The sequence below is a fragment of the Silurus aristotelis genome (assembly GCF_946808225.1).
Source record: "Silurus aristotelis genome assembly, chromosome: 13".
NCBI classification, from domain to species: Eukaryota; Metazoa; Chordata; class Actinopteri; order Siluriformes; family Siluridae; genus Silurus; species Silurus aristotelis.
In genome coordinates this window covers 29,599,547-29,614,331 of record NC_139586.1, presented here as the reverse complement: position 1 = coordinate 29,614,331, position 14,785 = coordinate 29,599,547, and the positions used below count along the sequence as shown (strand labels likewise).

Here is a 14,785-nt window from a genome sequence, read left to right as displayed (position 1 = left end):
GAGAAGTGTTCAGCACACAGACTTACACATGAATCTCATCATCATCATCATCATCATAATAATAATAATAATAAGTGTGTGTAAATATCTCCAAGTACACACACGGTTCAGAAATAAACAATAGTAATAATGCAGTAATAGTAATTAGCAAAGTGGACGTTTCTCACGTGAACATGCAAAATGATGCACGTGTCACTAAAGATTTCACAGAGACACAACACTCTGTTCTCTTCTCTGGTTATCTTTTTTTAAACCCAGGTTTAGACGTTCTCTGGCCAATGGCAGACAGGAGGGGGTTGGATCGGACCGCTCACGCTCAGTGCCTGTCTTTTAAAACTCTGTTCACTGAGAAATGTGCAGCAGTCATCAGACGTAGTTTGAAGGTCAGAGAAACGCCACCTGTGTCGTTCTCCTGTCAACTCACTCAGAGGAAAAGAAAGAACATTTCAACAAGTTTTGCAGTGATTTGACACAGACTGGTTTCTGAACACAAGACTGGCACCATGAGGAAGTGGACGTGGGCGGCACTGGTCCTGTGCGCCCTCTTTACTCGGGCCCTGGCACAAGGTACGTACCCAGGGAAGGGTTCTTTTCGAATAAATAAAAGACTTTAAAAGATCATGCATGTTTTTTCCCCTGATTTACAGGTGATTTCATAAAAAAAAAAACCTTATGTCTGCAAGATGAGTGTTTTTCAGGACATTTCATATCTGAGATTATAATCATTCAAATAATATAAAAACATCTAAATATAAAATAATCTGATCGACACATTTATGTTTCTCATCACAAAATCAGTAGGAATTTATAGAATATTAAAAGTGTGTGAATGTACAGTGGCTCGTATGGTTTTAAATGCACTATACAAATAATACTAAATATTTTTGCTATTTTTATTAATTATTAAAATATTACATTATTGTAATTGATATGTAGAATATCAATAGTAATAATAATAATTATTATATAAATATTATTACAAATTTAAAAGATTATTATTTTTTTTTACTAATATATTTAAAAAATATCTAATTATTATTTTGAGTTTTGCCCCCACACAACCCCTCACTTCTCTTACAGAAACTAAATTAAGCGTAAAACTTATTTTTGAAAAATTGTGAGCATCCCAGGTAACTGATTCTCCACTTTCCTCTCGTTTGTCTGCTGTCACTCCGTTTGGTTTCTGCTACACCTCAGCCTCACCAAATTTATTACCTGCTTCCTAAAGCGAGGAGACAGCTGCTCTCTGTCCTGCTCCACTAGTGCAATGGAAAACGCTGGATGACTTTGGCACATGGCTAAAATCAGCTGGGTTTTAAATAACCAGATTTCAATCAGTCTTTCATTAATGAGCTGTTGGCCGCTGTGCCTGTGCCAAGCTTGGTGCCGAGACGAGGAACTCCAAAGTAAATATTGCCACTCGATCATCTGCCTCATTTAAATGATTCATTCTCCAGATGCTCTTCTCACGCCTCGGTCCAGCTGCCCAGATTCCCAGAGGAAGACACTTTGAGGTAGGAGAAGTGAAGAGGGGTTAAGAGGAAAAAAGTGATATCAGTGTAAATTTATGGCAGGTTGAGCGTTCTGATTTCATCAGAGCCAGTACCATCTGAGTGAACATCTGAAATGTTCTTCATCGGTAAGTCAGGATGCATGTGTCCCTGCTGATGGATGAGAAAAGCAGAAAGAGCCGCCTTTACCACTTTCCAATCTGAGGTAGCATTGTGTCTGGATTACTGTCATTATTCAGTACCGCGAGACAGTTTCATCTGCAATAATGATTCACAGATGCAAGAAAAAAAACCTACAGAGACCGTAGGACGATTTACCAGTGGCTTCTAATCTGATCCCAAACCTAATCTGACAGACTTCAAGGTCTGAGACCTCGTCCAAGTCACGTGCCCTGAAGCCAAAACTTCTTCCACATGTTTGTGGACTGAAAGTAAACACGAGCGTACACACATATATCATTCTTGGCCATCATTTGCATCAATTTGGTTGCGTTTCAATCGGGTCTGGAGCCCAGTAGCAGACCACACTTCCTGTCTGAAAATGGAAATGCTGGTTAGAAGCGCTCTCATAATATGACATACAGGTGTTAAAGCACTTTCCAGTGCCTTCGCATCACTGTTATTACACTGAAATGAAATGTCACGATGTAGCTGCATTATCACAGCAGTCCAAAAGCCTTCATTAATCCAGGCGCTTACATAACACGCTGGCCGAAACGCTCTCTACCTTTTCCTTCTTGTAAGCGTCTGGAATATTTTAACAACTTCCAGACCTGCAGAAAAACGAGTGCCAGGTTAACATTTGGCACTGAGGTTTGTGTAATCTTCAGAGCAAAAGAATGCACTCGTTTTATTAGTGTTTGACTAATAAAATGCTCCAAAGAGCTTTTAAAGTAGCGTGATATAATACTCATGAATGGATAATACTGTGGTGTACTGTGGTGACGTCGGGAAGCTGGAAAGATGTTGTATTAATAATCTGGTACAATAAAACCTAACATAAAAAGTGCTACAAGGATTAAAGGAACTCTTCATCAGATTCGAGCGAAGTCTGTTCGTGTGAACGCCGCTTCCAAGAATGAAGGTAGCTTCTATGTTTACGAGAGGGATCAGCATGGAGAACTATGTTAGGAGGACACGTGCCTTTAAAAGACGCTCGCATACTTTGGGCTGCAACTAACCTATTGTTTCCACTGCAACATAAATTTTAGCACACTAAATCACTCAACACACACACACACACACACACACACAATGCAAGAGTATCCCATTACATGGCCAATAAGTTTTTACTGATGAATCTTGAGTGAAATTTAAATGTTGTTTCTGGATTTTGGTTGGAATGTGCTGAAAGATCTCACGATGTCAATTTAAATTCATGCACGTAATATGAGCACCAATACTTTAATAATTATACAGTAAATTATAATAATAATATATAAATTAACAATCACAAACCCAAACATCACCCAAACGTCTGAACCCTGTAAGAAACATACTTGTTCTATAAAGAGTGTAATCGCTGAAAATGATTCCAGGGAGTGCATCAGTTCACTAGAGCTTACTGAGAAACTGACACGGCTCCTGTAGATAAGCACTTCGGCGTATGTGCTGAGAATAGAGCCAGTAACAATGAGTTGTCACGGCATCACTCTATTTCTAGTAGAGGGAAGTACAGCTAGACTAGACAAGTCGCTGCTGAAAGAATGGCCTGTCTGAAAAGATTTCATCATTACATCCCACCAAAAAACCAACTGTTCAGCTTCTAAAGCATGTCACATAAACAGATCAGACCTTAATGACTGCTAATGCCAGTCTATTGTCTATACACCATTTAGGGACCTGGTTTGTGCCGTTCCTCGCCTACTCCATCTCTATTCCAGGAAAAAAAATCAAAGACTTTTCCTGTTAAAATCCTCCAAGTCAGTTACAGACTTCTAGTTCATTTTCCAGACTTTGTAAAGTAGCTCTGCAGATGTAGAAGCAGCTGCTATCTGGCCGAATTCATTTGACACTCAAACGCTGGTTCTCACCTTTACCTGAGAAACCTGACTACAGCACGTTTTTTGGAAATGGAAGCCATGAAGTATTGAGAATGCGTCAGGTCCAGTTGAGATCCCGTGCTTTTCCATATGTGTGCATGGGTTAATTAACTGGAAATCTCTGAGAGGTCCCATGATAATGCAAACTATAAATCCAGACACCCAAGAGACAGAGTGTGAGGATCATATATCTTCTATAGATCTCTCTTTGACGCTGAACTTTTTTCTTACAATTGTAGGAAAGTGCTGTGAAGTGACAGGGTTAATATGGAACTGCAAGCAACAGTGTGTCATGGAGAATCTACGTCCAGGAATGCAGGGCTGAATGTTCTGCATGAATGGTAATATAATTTTCTCTCATATTCCTGCAGGTTCTGAGCAGAACAGCTCACAGCCACGAAAGCTGAACCACAGGACCAGGAACACAAAACAGGCCTTCAACAGCATTCTCGAAGCTCAGACCACAGGTCTTCATTTTTTTGTTACAATAATACATTTGTTTCGATGTTAGGACCTGTTTTGTTGTGAATACGCTGCCATGATGATGAACTGGAGTTAATAAGTGTGCACAAGTGGATTTAGTGGCCAGGACATAAAACTATATTAAAGCATGAAGCATGGTTTCCTGAAACACCAAAGCCGCTCAAATGCGAGCTCGTATAACACAAGCACGTGGAAACGACATGCAGGATGTTAACTAGAACCTTTCATTTCAAAAACAGGAGCTCTGAGGTCTGAACAAAAAATATTAGAGTTCTTTATAGATTTCTGTGGTCAAATAATAAACCAGTATTAAAACATAACACATTCTTAAAATTTATGTTTTTTATTTAAGCATAAATCCATAATTCTCTTTATAACTAACATAATTTTTTAATAAATATATATTTTTTACTTCACATTAAAATATAGGCGTGACCGAGTGGACATCCTGGTTCAATATTGACCATCCAGGTGGTAATGGGGACTATGAGAGGTTAGAGGCTATTCGATTTTACTACAGAGAAAGAGTGTGTGCACGACCTGTCGCCATGGAGGTTCGTACCACTGACTGGGTACCTGCTTCGGACACTGGCGAGGTGGTACATTCCAGTTTGGAGAAAGGCTTCTGGTGCATTAATAAAGAACAACCATATGGACGCATCTGCTCCAACTACCATGTGAGATTCCAGTGTCCACCAGGTACTACTAGTCAAACAATGGTAGATCACACCATGCTATGAAGTCCACAGTGAAATACAACATGCTGTACATGGTGTTTTTTGCGAAATGATGTATTTGTTTGTCTGCTTTTCTTTCACTTCTTCAAGTTCAAACATATTGGACAAACTGGAGTGAGTGGGGTCCGTGTTCGACCACTGCCTGTAACGATGTGGGTATCCAAGTACGCCGACGCAAATGTCTGAGCACACAGCCTCTACCCCAGCTGGTCACGCCAGCCTGCCCAGGCCCTCACGCTGAGCGGATGGAGTGCTCAACTCCACCATGCCAAGGTAAATAAGAACATCTCACAGCTCCAGGGTCCCAGGTTCAATCACAAGATTGAGGATTCTGTCTGTGTATAGTTTTACTAGTTTTCACCATGTTTTCTGGTTTTCACCCATTTCTCAATGCATGTACCCATAATTACACCAGGTGGAAATGAGCGTGTAAACTTATATTGCCTTTTATGCAGTGTTCCTAAAGAAAGCTACATTTATCCATCACCTTGCATTTCATTTCATTGTACATATACGAGGTGGTATCAAAAAGTTTAAGGACTGGTTTTGTAACACCCTAAAAGATGAGAGCACAAGGCTGCACGCACAGTTACAGGGAGCACCGGCCTTCACAAGTCAGTGTGCCAAAAGACATCATGCAGTGTACAGAAGCTGTGCAGCTGTTCTGACCACGTGCATTACCACTTCTGCTATTTCATTATGAACAGCAAGTTAGAACAAAGAGCAAGCGGAAAATCAGGGAAAATGTGCGTTGACATGATTCTGCAAGTTTAGGGTAATGCTGCAATAAATCGTTTGAGGTGTTTTGAGCAGCACGCATGCTTCAAGAGCAGAAGGGAGAGCATTACTCAAAAGCAACCAAATCTACGGTGCGTAGTTCACGAAATCTTTCGATACCACCTCATACAACATTTGGCAGAGGCCCTCAACCAGAGTGACTTACATTTATCTCATTCATACACCGTAACAGCTATGGGGTTAAGAGCCTTTCGCAAGGGCCAAGAGTGGCAGGTTGGTGTGGCTGGGATTTGAACTCATGACCTTCGGATCGAAGTCCAATGCCTTAACCAAGCTATCTCCTCCCCTCCTTCCCATTCACTATCCAAAACTAACCATGGTTGTCTGCAAGCTCATAGAAGAGGACAGTTAGAACTATCTTCTGAGTGCTCTCAGGTGATGAGCATCATGTGGGCTGGCTCCATGGAGGAGGCATGTTCTGCCTTCCTGGTTGGTCTTGATCATGTGTGTTGGACAAGTTCTCCAGTTACTTGAGAACAGTAATTGATGAAATGGGGAACTCGAATTATGAAAAAACATTTATTTGAAAACCCTTAGTTTTATAGGTCAGTATACACAGTGTTCATGTTTAGTGTCCTAAAGGTCTGACCTGTACTTTTAACACAACATTTCTTCTCCAACCAGCCAAATGGAATCAGTGGGGAACATGGAGCACATGTTCAGTGACCTGTGGAAAGGGTCGGAGAACCAGACGGAGAACTTGCAGCAGATCATCTGACACAATCCGCTGTAAAGGACGTCCTATGGAAGTTCAGAAGTGTGGAGACGCCCCATGTCCTGGTGCAGTATATCCTTTATTCCATCCTACTGTACCTCTTACAGCTTTAGGAAAACAATTGCAGTATTATAATAAAATACGTATTTGTCTGTGTACAAATTGCAGTAGCATGTCAACTCGTGTGTCCTGAGGGACATCCAAATGAGGACTGCAGCCACTGCATTTGTGAGGGACAGACACTACGTGGAGAAGTCCTGAGCGTAAATGGAGTTCCAGTGTCTGGAGCTAGCGTGGCTGTAGCAGACCAGCCAAAGGTTATACGTGCCCAGACAGACGATAAGGGTTTGCTGAAGATCAGTGGCATGTGCTCAGGCCCTGAGACTCGGCTACTCATCAGCAAAGAAAAGTTTGCTCCAGCCACTGTTCCTGTTTTTAGAAATAGCAGTGAAAACCTTTGGGTTCGAGTTTTCCTCAGGTCCTCGGGTAAGCTTTACACAGCAGGGGTTTGTGACTGTAGATGTTTCCAGATTCAGGACGGCATTAATAACACATAGCATCAAATGAATTGAAGTTGAGAGGAAACGTGTAGTAATGCGTGTAGGTACATGAGAGTCAACAGCATACATTCATCCAGCATTCAGTATCAAAGACACGTTTCGAATGATTTTAGATGTTACTTTTGTTCAAACAGTTTTCTCTCTTTCCCAGAGTTTAACCGGGTTGCCAGGTTTCAGTAACATTTCCAGGAAAGCTACGTTTTAAAAACCACACCAAAAGAAATTGGGAATTGGAACATTGAGTCATATTTGTTATTTTTCCCTTCATCCTTTGAATGAGAAAAAGGTCACCATGATGAAAATGTTTTTCTGAAGTACAAATATTATCCACTACATAATCCCTCTTTGTTCTCTTAAACTTTGCAAATTACGCATTTACTTTGCTTTGAGTTTGTTTGGATATTTAGTAGAATTCATTCAGGTTGTTTGCTTTAAAGCAGGAGTTTGGTAGCTGCAGTGTATTTTTCACCTACTTTCACCTAATTCACCTAATTTTCTAACTCTGTCATGCATCATGTTTAATGTTTGGTCCAAGTCCACTTTTTGGCCAATGGGTAATAATAACTGTATAAAGCTGAAGGGGGCATCAAGCTCTTTGGTACTGGAGTTTTTAAATCTTTGGTTGCTCAAATATTATCACTGTGGTATTTCCGAGTTTGAGGACCAATGAAGAATAAGATTTGTTGATTGGATGATGGATATAATGTTGCTTTCCAATAATCTGCCACCTGAACAGAGCGTTTACTTGGATGTTCTGAGAAATCTAATAAAAGAAAAAAAAAAAAAAGAAGTTAATAAATATATTAATAGCTTATTTTTGGAAATTTGTATTCTTTTTAACTTCTTTGGAATCTGGAAGTTTTTTTCTCTAATTCTTTGCCCTAAATTTCCTTATAGAGAAACCGTACATTCTTAAACATCCTGAAGACAAAGTACGATATGAAGGACAACGTGTGACTCTTTGCTGCAAAGCAACAGGAACCCCAATACCTGATAAATACTACTGGTAGGCATATGGGCATATTCTGTTATCTCTAATTTAAATAATAATTTATGGCAAATTTTTATCAATTTATTCGCACACCAGGTACCACAATGGAACTTTGCTGGATCAGAAGCCGCACAAGTACGACAGTGACTTGATGCTACGTGATCTGAAACCAGAACACACTGGGATTTATTACTGCAAAGCCAACAGTCCAACAGGACCCATCAAGTCCAATCCTGCATTCCTGACTGTTTTTGGTAAGTGCATAATATCAGTGCACGATGTAAAAAAAAGAAATAAAATACTGTGAATAGTAATGTCTCTGAAGACTAGCGGATGTTTGTGTTGATACTGATCCGTCCTCTTAATGCAAACCGGAATCTCTGGAGTTTGAAATTAAATAAAAAAAAGTCTCATCAGACTATTATGCATTTCTACCTTCATTCATATGCCTGCACATTGCACAAATTCCCCCGATGCCTGTTAGCCAGAGGATAGGTTTTCAGAAAGCCCTTCTGCAAGGTGTGCTAAAATAATCAAACACCACATCTCTGAAATCAGCTCTGAGGGCAAACACTGGAAACAGGAAAATGCTTTTTGTTTTAGTTGACTGGAGCACTAGAAATCTTTTTTTTGTAGGAATGATATAATCCTATCTCACTTTCTGCTGCAGACACTAAACTATTAAATCTGCCATAAATATACGGATATAACGAAACAAACTTATAGGCACTAAATTTAAAATGTATAACCTCTTTATTTTTCTCTGTAAAACTACTTTGGTACAATGCGCATTATTTAAAGTGCTCGACAAATAAGCTGTAAGCAATTTAAGTTTATTTCTGGAGGACTTTGTCTCAAAGCAGCTTTACAGAATATAAGAATTATGGAAGAAAAATGTAAATATAAGTGAAGTGTGTATTTATCCCTGATAATTTGGGCAAATATTACTTTCAAATCTACAAATACGGACAAAAGTATTGGGACATCTGACTTTCACACCCATATGTGGTCCTACCTCAAACTGTTACCACTAAACTGCACACACACACACACACACACACACACACACACACACACACACACACACACACACACACACACACACACACACACACACACACACACACAATGGTATCAGACGTCTTTAAATGCTGCCTGAAATTTTCCCTTCACTTGAACTAGGAGACCCAAACCTGTTCCACAAGGACAATACCCCTGTGTGCAAATCCAGCTGCATGAAGATCTGCTTTCCATGGGTTGAGGGAAAGATCCCCTGAACACCTGTGGGATGAATGTGAACGCTGACTGCACCTCAGGCTTTCTCACTTTCTCACCTACATCAGTACCTGACTTTACTAAAACCCTTGTGGCAGAATGTATCTCCACAAAAATCTTCCCAGAAGAGTGGAGCTTATTATAAGAGCAAATGACGACTAAATGTGGACTCGGATGTTCAAGAAGAAGCACATAGCAATTGTATTGTCAGGTGTCCAGATACCGTTGTAAATATAGTGCCTATATACACTGATCACGCATGACATTATAACATTATAACATTCTGAGTGGTGAGTGTTAGTGGGTGGATTTATTTATTAGGCAGCAGGTGAACATTTTGTGCTCAAAGTTGATGTTAGAAGCAGGAAAAATGGGCGTAAGGATTTGAGTAAGTTTGACAAATTGTGACATCTAGACGTCTGGGTCAGAGCGTCTCCAAAACTGAAGCTCTTGTGGGATGTTCCTGGTCTACAGTTGTCAGTATCTATCAAAAGTGCTTCAAAGAAGGAACAGTGGTGAACCGGCGACAGGGTCACATGCGGCCAAGGCTCATTGATGCACGTGAGGAGTGAAGGCTGGTCCGTGTGATCCGATCCAACAGACGAGCTCCTGTAGCTCAAACTGCTGAAGAAGCAGCAAAAGGGGACCAACATAATATTAGGCAAATGGGCATAATTTTATGGCTGATCGGTGGTCATTGATGTTGAAAACAAAACTAACCATTCAGATCTTCTGCTTCTCTGTAAGGCAGCATGAGTATCATGAATGGTAACACGCAGCCCTTAACCTGGCTGGTGAAGGAAAAATGAGCTAAAATGCATTTGCTAGATGATTAAACTAGTGTTACTTTCCATATTAGTGTTGTAAAGTTTACACTGGGTGATTATGATGGAGGCTGCCTACTGCTACTTAATACATATTCATGGTTTCTTGGCACTTAAAAACATCATATTTTTCATTTGAAACTATAATATTAATAGCTTATCATAAATATATAATAATTTTGTTATTTATTTAGATTTTCTTGGAATGTTTATAAATTAATAAATTGCGTTTTTAGCTCCATAATTAACTTGATCATGCTTTTATAATTTACAGCTAAAGGAACTCCAGCGTGTAACGCTCCACCTGAAAGTTACCTGATTAAACTGCCTTCAGACTGCAAACAATCAGGCACAAACTCCAAGTGGTACAATGCCGGTCGCTGTTCTAACAACAAATGTCCCGGGTCACTGGACTTTGACCTACGATGCAAAGATTCCTCTAATTTCTGCTGCGCGGTGAAGCAAATGGAGATAAAGGAGATCAACTGTGGCAGCTACATTCTTCCAATAAAGATTGTAACAGAATGCGGTTGTCAGAAATGCGTCCAGCCCAAAATTCTGGTACGGGGTCGGGTGGTTGCCGCGGACAATAACGAGCCTTTGCGATTTGGACACATTTTCATAGGGAAGGAACGAATAGGAATCACGGGCTATCAGGGTGGGTTCACAATTCAAGTTCCCTCTGACACCCAGCGTCTGGTAGTAAACTTTGTGGATCCGTCTCAGAAGTTCTTAGACACTCTGAAAGTGTTTGTGTTTGATAAAAAGGGTGGTTCAGTTTACCATGATGTCAAAGTAATGCGAAAGCAGGAGCCAATTGACATCAATGCTGCAGAGACCAATACTATTTATCTGGGTGAAATTAAAGGAGAGGAGCCCATCGGTCAGCTGGTCATACCTCCAAACTCCTTCCACAAGGACACGGGGGAAATCTACCAAGGCACGGTTAAAGCGAGTGTCACATTCTTTGATCCACGCAACGTCACGACAGCTGCAGCTATTCCAGGAGACCTGAACTTTGTAGGTGATGATGGTGATGTACTCCCTTTAAGGACGTATGGAATGTTTTCTCTCGATTTCAGAGATGATGCAAATCAGGCGATCCTTGGTGCTGGTGAGATGCAGGTGCTCCTTGATACAGAGCATGTCAAAATGCCAGAGCATATACCTGGTATGAAACTCTGGTCTCTTAATCCAGACACGGGCATTTGGGAAGAAGAAAGCAGTTTTCAACCTACTCAGGTTTCAAGTGGTGAAAACGGAAGGAAAAAACGAGAGGAGCGCACGTTCCTGATAGGAAACATGGAAATCAGAGAGCGCAGACTGTTCAACCTGGATGTTCCTGAAAATCGCAGGTGCTATGTCAAGGTCCGTGCGTACATGAGTGACAAATTCTTGCCTACTGAGCAACTTGAGGGTGTAGTAATCAGTCTTATAAATCTGGAGCCCAGGCCTGGATACTCATCAAATCCGAGAGCTTGGGGACGATTTGACAGTGTGATAACAGGACCTAATGGAGCTTGTCTTCCAGCCTTTTGTGATGCCCAGAGACCTGATGCGTACACAGCTTATGTCACAGCCACGATGGGAGGTGAAGAACTTGAAGCAGCACCCTCTACACCAAAAATGAATCCTAACATCATTGGTGTATTACAACCGTACTTAGACAAATTAGATTACCAGCGATCAGATCACGACGATCCAGCGCTCAAAAAAACTGCCTTTAGAACCAATTTAGCCAAGCCAAATCCAAACAATGTGGATGAAACCAATGGACCGATATATCCTTATCAAAGCCTGATTTCATGCGAAAGCGCTCCCATTGATGCAAATCATTTCCGTTTTTTCCGTGTAGAGAAAGACAAATACGAGTACAACGTGGTACCGTTTCAGGAGAATGATCTCACAACTTGGACTGGGGATTACCTCTCATGGTGGCCAAACCCTCAGGAGTTCAGGGCTTGCTACATCAAAGTTAAGATCCATGGAGAAACAGAAGTTATGGTCAGGTCAAAGAACTTTGGCGGGACTCATTCTCAGACCAGGGGTCAGCTGTATGGGATCAGGGACATACGCAGCACACGTGATTTAAGGCATGCGAACACATCTGCTGCTTGCTTAGAGTTCAAATGCAGTGGAATGCTTTTTGACCAAGGTGCTGTCGACCGGTCTCTGATTACTGTCCTTCTGCAGGGCAACTGTCGACGGATAAGCATCAACAGTCTCCTGCAAGAGTACCTTACAAAGCACCCACCTCTTCTACAGAACAACGAGTCTCATGCATTTACCATGTTAGCACCTGTAGACCCACTGGGCCATAACTATGGAATATACACGGTCACAGACCAGAACCCACGCATCGCCAAAGAGATCGCCATCGGACGCTGCTTTGATGGTACATCAGACAGTTTCTCGAGGGAAATGAAATCAGATTCTGGAGTTGCTCTTACTTTCAGCTGCCCCAAGAGAACTGTAAACCGTGAGAGCCTGTTCCAGCGCCTGCAAACAAATCCTGGTCAGACCTTGTCACAAATGGCTCGGGACATGAGGGAATCACAGGGAACGCAGGTCAGAAGAGGGTCAGCACAAGTGGTGGCATATCCTTCTGAACAACAGAGCAGGATCCAGAACCGCAGAGTTAGCAACAGCAGCCGCAGAAGAACCGGTACACGGACTCAACAGAGGCAGTAGATCTGCCTAAAAGTGAGTATATTGCATGATTCTTTGTTTTAATACATTTCTGTAAATGTAAATTTGCCTCTGAAAAGAGAATTAACTTCTTTTTCCTCTCATCTGTATAAAGGTTGTTGGCTGAAGACAATCACAGAAATGATGGAAATAACAAACTTGGTCAGTCTGGACGTTTAGATGATTTTTCAGTGATTTTTTGAGCCAAGTTTTATTATGTTGCTATAAACTCACCCTGGACATGTTCTCTCCAGGTTTCTGAAGGGAACTGTCATTAACATGCTTCTTCATTCCCACGTAATTACTTGATATAATAGGAAATGTCTTTCATGTTTAAGACGGATACTTTTATTTATTACAGTTATGAAAAATCATCAGTGCAACTGTACAGTTTCATCATTGATCATACAGTGAAACCATTTAATATAAACATAACAACTCCAGAACGAGCTGTACATAACGAAGGCTCCTGTTACTCTGTTACAAAGTATTGACTGTAGGAGTGATGCATGCTGTTTATTGGTCATGAGCCTTAATGGAGTAGAAACAATGCTAGTCTGGCTTTCCCTTTTTCCAAATTAGCCCCGTAACGGCCCAAATGTAACTTAACCATTTTCATTTGACTAAATAAACTAAGCCAAAGAAATCAAATCTCACTGGCAGTCTGAGCAGAGTCTGGTTTAGAACTTTAATAATAATAATAATAATAGCCTTTGGTTTGGAATTAGGACATTTTAAAGATTCCAAACTACCAACTAAATCTTAAAGAAATTGGGTCAAAGCAATAAAATGTAAATTATAGTTTTAAATCTCTTTAATCATAACAGTAACGTGTAGTATGGTAACTCTAATAGTTTGTATATAGGATTTTATTATAGTATACTGTTCCTCTTGGGTGTCTGTCTGTCTCTTGACGTGCAATAATTCTGACAATGACTTGAGAGCCCTAATCAAACCAAATCTGCTATGTGTGTTCGATCTGTTTGAAAGCTGTGCTAATCTCTACACAACTTTAATTCTCTTTCACAAACAATGTATTTCCATCTTACTGTCTGTTCCTAAAAGCATCTCAGCATCCTTCAAGACCTAAGCAACTTTTCTTGAGTGTTCTCTTGATAGACATTTTTCAGCTTTCTGAATCAGAGACTCTTCAGTTTATAGCTAAAATAAACACATTTTACCTGAAGTGATCGTCTCCTGACGTGCTTCTGCAGTTCATATGATTTTAGTTAATGATGATAATCTGAATGATCTGGATAATCTGGATGTACAGAAACAAATGTATTTGCATCTAAAGTAGACCTGATACATTATATGGTCCGAAGGTTTATAGAAATCTGACCGTAAGGTTTGTGCTTCTTGAACATGTCATTCCACATTTAACCGTTCGCTGTATGGGAAGATGTTTCACTAGATTTTAGAGTGTGCTGATGTATGTGAGAAAGTGAGGAGGTCTGGGGTACAGTCAGTGTTTACATTCATCATGTTCAATAGGAGGAGATCTTCCACTCCAACTCATTTAAAGAAGATCTTCATGGAGCTGGCTTTGTGCACAGGAGCATACAGGGTTAGCGACAGGGTGGACTCCAGCTTCTGAGCCTCTGAAACCAATCAGGGCATGCTAATTGAGCAATACATTGAGCATGTAATGAGCTGAACATTGTTAGTGTTTACACTGGGCCTGTCTATATCCCAGGAGTCCGAAGAAGCAATAACAAATTAGATAAAAAAAACAGGTTTAAATCATCTGTAAAATCCTTCCTTAGAATGAAGAACAGATTTACACACTTTCAGCTGGAATACTTTGTAAAACTTGGAGATTTCTTTTCTCTTTTCTTTCTTCCTTGTGATGCAGTTCATTCCAGAGCAGTTCAATAGGATTTAGGTGCGGTGACTGGGCAGACGCCAGACGTCTGTTTACTCTCTAAATAACACTAACAGAACTTGGACGTACGCTCCGGACGTACTCATCGTCTAGTTTGATCCGCAGTCCAGACGGAATTGTACGGTGTTGAAGTATGGAATGGGAGCCATGTTGGTTCATTTCACTATTTTTCCCACATGTGTATAATGAGTGAGCATGTTCTCCAAATAGAGACGTGTGAAGTGGAACGTGACTTAACTGCATGGATTTCCAACCTACTGATACTTCCTAAGGAGA

The 14,785-nt window shown here is 40.6% G+C and overlaps 1 protein-coding gene across 2 annotated transcripts; it reads left to right on the top strand.

The window, feature by feature from the left end:
- Positions 1–339: 339 nt before the first annotated feature.
- On the top strand, positions 340–13,810 carry cilp2 (cartilage intermediate layer protein 2). Of its 2 annotated transcripts, none has more exons than XM_083559025.1 (10): positions 340–567; positions 3,925–4,020; positions 4,466–4,735; positions 4,864–5,046; positions 6,196–6,351; positions 6,458–6,772; positions 7,744–7,852; positions 7,934–8,091; positions 10,211–12,639; positions 12,740–13,810. In XM_083559025.1, exons 1-9 carry the CDS (start codon positions 504–506, stop codon positions 12,625–12,627), a joined length of 3,768 nt encoding a protein of 1,255 aa, XP_083415151.1. In that variant the 5' UTR covers positions 340–503; the 3' UTR covers positions 12,628–12,639; positions 12,740–13,810. The 2 variants fall into 2 exon arrangements, with proteins under 2 accessions (XP_083415151.1, XP_083415150.1); XM_083559024.1 differs by having other exon boundaries at positions 341–567; positions 6,455–6,772.
- The last annotated feature ends 975 nt before the right edge of the window (positions 13,811–14,785 follow it).